At 34.8% G+C, this 4,332-nt stretch overlaps 1 protein-coding gene across 1 annotated transcript; it reads left to right on the top strand.

The window, feature by feature from the left end:
• On the top strand, positions 1-1,881 carry LOC103515720 (biogenesis of lysosome-related organelles complex 1 subunit 3). The gene is made up of 3 exons (XM_026828305.1): positions 1-9; positions 170-248; positions 883-1,881. The coding sequence occupies exons 1-3, from the start codon at positions 1-3 to the stop codon at positions 1,269-1,271; spliced, it is 477 nt and encodes a 158-aa protein (XP_026684106.1). The 3' UTR covers positions 1,272-1,881.
• The last annotated feature ends 2,451 nt before the right edge of the window (positions 1,882-4,332 follow it).

The following is a 4,332-nucleotide window of genomic DNA, read 5'->3' as shown; positions in this document are numbered from 1 at the left end:
ATGTCTATGGTGGGTATTTTATGTACTTAGTGGTCAAATAAGGAAATCTCGGCTTAACTTTCTTGAGCTTAAGACAATTCTAGCTGAACACTAACGTGGCTGTTATGAAGCCCTCTTGTTTTAGAGTCCAAATATCTATATAAATAAAATTAATTCTTTATTGTTCCAGAGTATGAGTAAACATGCACATGCTGACATAGTAGCTGGAGAAGCTTCTGAATCAGATGAAGAGATATCAAACGAACCCGGTAAGGAACAAGCCATGTTACAATACTTATAAAATGAATTTTAAAAATTGCCGCCGGGACAGCTATCTCACGTCGTCCGAGCTCATCTCAGCCCTGTTCATAACCACGGCCTCAGCCCTGTTCATAAACACACCCTCCACAATCCACTTGTCCAGCAATCCTTCCTCCTATCATAATTCATAAATAATCCACTCTGAATCTTTGAAACACAGTGAGCTCTACTTCTAGGGTCTTTTGTAGTTTGTAGGTTTTTGTGCCTATGTGAGCTGAATCAAGCCCTAAATCTAATCAGCAAACAATCATATTGAAATGTTTAGCATGTTTGTGTAATGTGTATGTGTGCCAAATTGATTTTTTTTTCCGCAACTTGTACAATCTGAATTCATTTTTTACTTTTTATCTTTAGTTTGCACGTTTATATTATACTTTTCATTTATGTGAGCTATTAAAAACAAGCAAATTACAAAGCAAACAAAAATAAATATAAAATGAATTTTAAAAATTGCCGCCGTGACAGCTATCTCACGTCGTCCGAGCTCATCTCAGCCCTGTTCATAAACACAGCCTGTGTGATAAAAGTACGGCGGGATTTTTTAAAATTTGATCACAAAAAATTGGTGTTTGTGTGGACAACTATCTACTTCAAACTGCTGTCAAAGACTTCCTACACAGTACAACGGCGAAGGCAGTCAAATCCTTGAACAATTCCAATCAGCAGCTTATGAAAACTCAAATCATGCTTCAGGAGACTGCCTCTGCTCTCAAGTCCTGCACAACTATCTACTTCAAACTGCTGTCAAAGACTTCCTACACAGTACAACGGCGAAGGCAGTCAAATCCTTGAACAATTCCAATCAGCAACTAATGAAGACTCAAATCATACTTCAGGAGACTGCCTCTGCTCTCAAGTCCTGTTCGAATAATATGAACCTAGTCCATAACAAGCTAAGTAGTAGTCTAGCAAATACTGTCATACCAGATATACAAATCCAAGTGCCTCCCCCTATACCCAGATCTTATTAGAATCAGATGACTAATGATGAGTAACTTTGTGTGTGGTTGGTATCTGAACGGGTGACCGTCTGAGACAACACATGCTGGTTATAGTTATAATAGTACAAGTAAAGCCCCGGGGCGGGAATCGAACCCGCGACCTAGCGCTTACAAGGTTTGCTTCTCTTCAAGCTAACCAGGTTTGCATCAGGAAATGTACGTAGAATTTTACTGTGCATACCTAGTGTGATACCTACTCGATCATAGAGTTTGTTATAGGTAACTTATAACCCTGAGAAATGACGTAACGTAAATAACTAGGCAAGATATAATTTCATATTTATTTATTTGTTTATTTTACATGATATACGAGTAACAAATTATCTTTACAATATTTATAAAGTACATATTTTACAGTAGGTATTTATCGCGTAACGTAGCTGAAAACTTCAGTTGCAGAAAAAAAAGTTGTACCTAGGTGTGTAGTTTTGAAAAATTAAAATTTAATTTTTGAGGGTAATTTTTATTTTATTCCCGGAAAATTAATACTACAGTATTTATTTTATATTGAAAATATTATTTGTGTATTAAAATTATTTTATAATTAATTAGAATCACAAAAACAATGATTTTAAGAAATCGCAATTAAAAATTGAATTTTCGACCTTTTTAAGTTACTTTTTCGGAGTTTTGACCTCAGATTTGGATTTTTTACAACTTTTTACGTAAGAATCGACCTTTTATTAATAATATTTTCCCAATTGCAACTCCTCCATTGGAAAAAAAATCGAAAATTTCAATGTGTACTACACATTGTGTAGGTACCTACTCCGAAAATTCTAGAATAATAATTTAAAAATAATAACTACCTATTCTAAAAATAATTTTAAAATAATTATAAGACATTAAATAAACTAATAACATTGAAAGTCATAATAAAAAATGCATTTTTTAAAAATTAATTTTCAGAAAAAAATTTGCGAGGGGTTTGTTTAAGCTTCCCAGACTGTCCAGCATGAAGGTTCCCACCCGACTCCCACCCTCGGCACCTAACTTTGGTAGATCAACTTCGGTAGGAGGAGTCAAATTCTGAGTCAAGAGTGGGGGAAATTTCTCCTACGCATGCGCTAGAACTTTGAGCTTTTCATTCGATTCTATTTCAGCAATGTAGGAGAATGTTTCCCCTAGCATTGAGACTCCTCCCATTTCTGAACTCCGAAGTTGTGCTACCAAAGATAGGGTCCGAGGGTGGGAGTCGGGTAATTTATCCCATCAGCGAAATTTATTTTTTACAAAAATATTGTGAACATGATTATGAATTTCCGAAGACACAAATAATGTAAACACTTACAATTTGGGAACCTTCATGCTGGATAGGTCTGGGAAGCTTAAACAAACCCCTCACATTTTTTTTTCTGAATTTATTTAGAAGTTTCTCTATAAATTATTTAATTTCAGCGTCTAAATTTAATTTATCCCATCAGCGAAATTTATTTTTTACAAAAATATTGTGAACATGATTATGAATTTCCGAAGACACAAATAATGTAAACACTAACTTACAATTTTTAATGTATAATAATTAATAAGTAATTATATATTACTCCATATTTATAATTTTGAACAAGAAAAATAAACCATACAAAATAAATTATTACAAATTTGTGTAGGTGGTACCTCCTAAACTAGAAGGTATCTAATACACCTATTCAGTTGTCTCTATTTTATTTAGAATCAAATTTAATATTTCAGCTGGAAAAAGAATCTGGTTCATCGGAAATTCGACTAGTAGATTAGATTAGGCAGGTAAGTATGTACTTTCCACCTCAGATGATAATACTAAAAATATTACATCGTAGTCAAGCTTCGAAAGCAAAAACTATTTCCTTTTTAAAAACAAAACTTTATAAAGAAACAACTAGTATAATCGTCCACACATACATACTAATATCTCAAGCTTACAACAGCCAGATAATAAATATAACAACGCAAAAGTTCTACAAACTTTTTAAAGTCAATAAAATTTTAAAAAGATTTAAAACAATAAAAAATATGAAACATTTGACAACAGGATAACAGCCAGGACATACCCTTGGAAAAGTTCTCAATAGAACATTTGAGTTAAGCAACGAGGTTCAGTGCACCTTGAACGGGTGACTTCGAGGTGCACTGAACCTCGTGAGGACAATTTAAAGGCTACAAATTCCAGTAAATGGAAAAACACCATATCGAAGACATGCATATTTCTAAGAACTGTTGTCCTGTCGTACTTAAGTTCAGAATACTATCAAACAATGAAACAATTTGTACGTAGAGACAGTAGTGTTTTGATATGATCCGTTCGTAATCTGACGACACTTCCCTCTGTCCCCAATAATGGAACACAAAAACAGATACTTTTTCTAGCCTAGGATGAATTGGCACTGATTCAGAATACTATCAAACAATGAAACAATTTGTACGTAGAGACAGTAGTGTTTTGATATGATCCGTTCGTAATCTGACGACACTTCCCCAATAATGGAACACAAAAACAGATACTTTTTCTAGCCTAGGATGAATTGGCACTGAGGAAAAGGTTGAACAACAGACCAAATCAAAACACTGGTAATCAAGCGATAAGACACCACCTAGCAATAGTTCTGAAAACTGTTGCCAGCAATGTGTGTTGCTCAAAATACAGCAGGTAATACTATGTTATGTTAGCCATTCGTTACCTGATATGAAGCAATGAGAAGAGATTGAGAGCAACTAATCTACCTATTGCTCACTCCCCGGCTAATAAACAGGTAGAACACTGAGGTCTGGGCAAATCCAATTTTCATAGCAGGCCTATCCCATAGTGTTTCATCAGATGGGCAACAAGAGACAAAATACTTCCCATTTAGGGTCAACAACCCACCACTAGAAGATCAGAAAATAACTCATTGAAATATTACCAATCGGAATACCCACACGAGTGCATTTTTTTTTTTTGTCAACCCTGGGAATCGAACCCGAGACCTTCAACACGGCAAGCATGCGCGTTGCCACTAAACCTCCGACATTTTTAACACTACGCGTATTTTCTTATCGCAATTTTCATGATGGT

This window comes from Diaphorina citri, unplaced genomic scaffold (genome assembly GCF_000475195.1).
Source record: "Diaphorina citri unplaced genomic scaffold, Diaci psyllid genome assembly version 1.1 scaffold1404, whole genome shotgun sequence".
Classification (NCBI taxonomy): Eukaryota; Metazoa; Arthropoda; class Insecta; order Hemiptera; family Psyllidae; genus Diaphorina; species Diaphorina citri.
This window is presented reverse-complemented; position numbering and strand designations above follow the sequence as displayed.

Excerpts from the sequence above, each read along its gene's own strand:
- LOC103515720 (XM_026828305.1), top strand. Across the intron at positions 249-882 it reads AGAGATATCAAACGAACCCG|TATCTACTTCAAACTGCTGT; the intron begins GTAAGGAACAAG and ends TGTGTGGACAAC.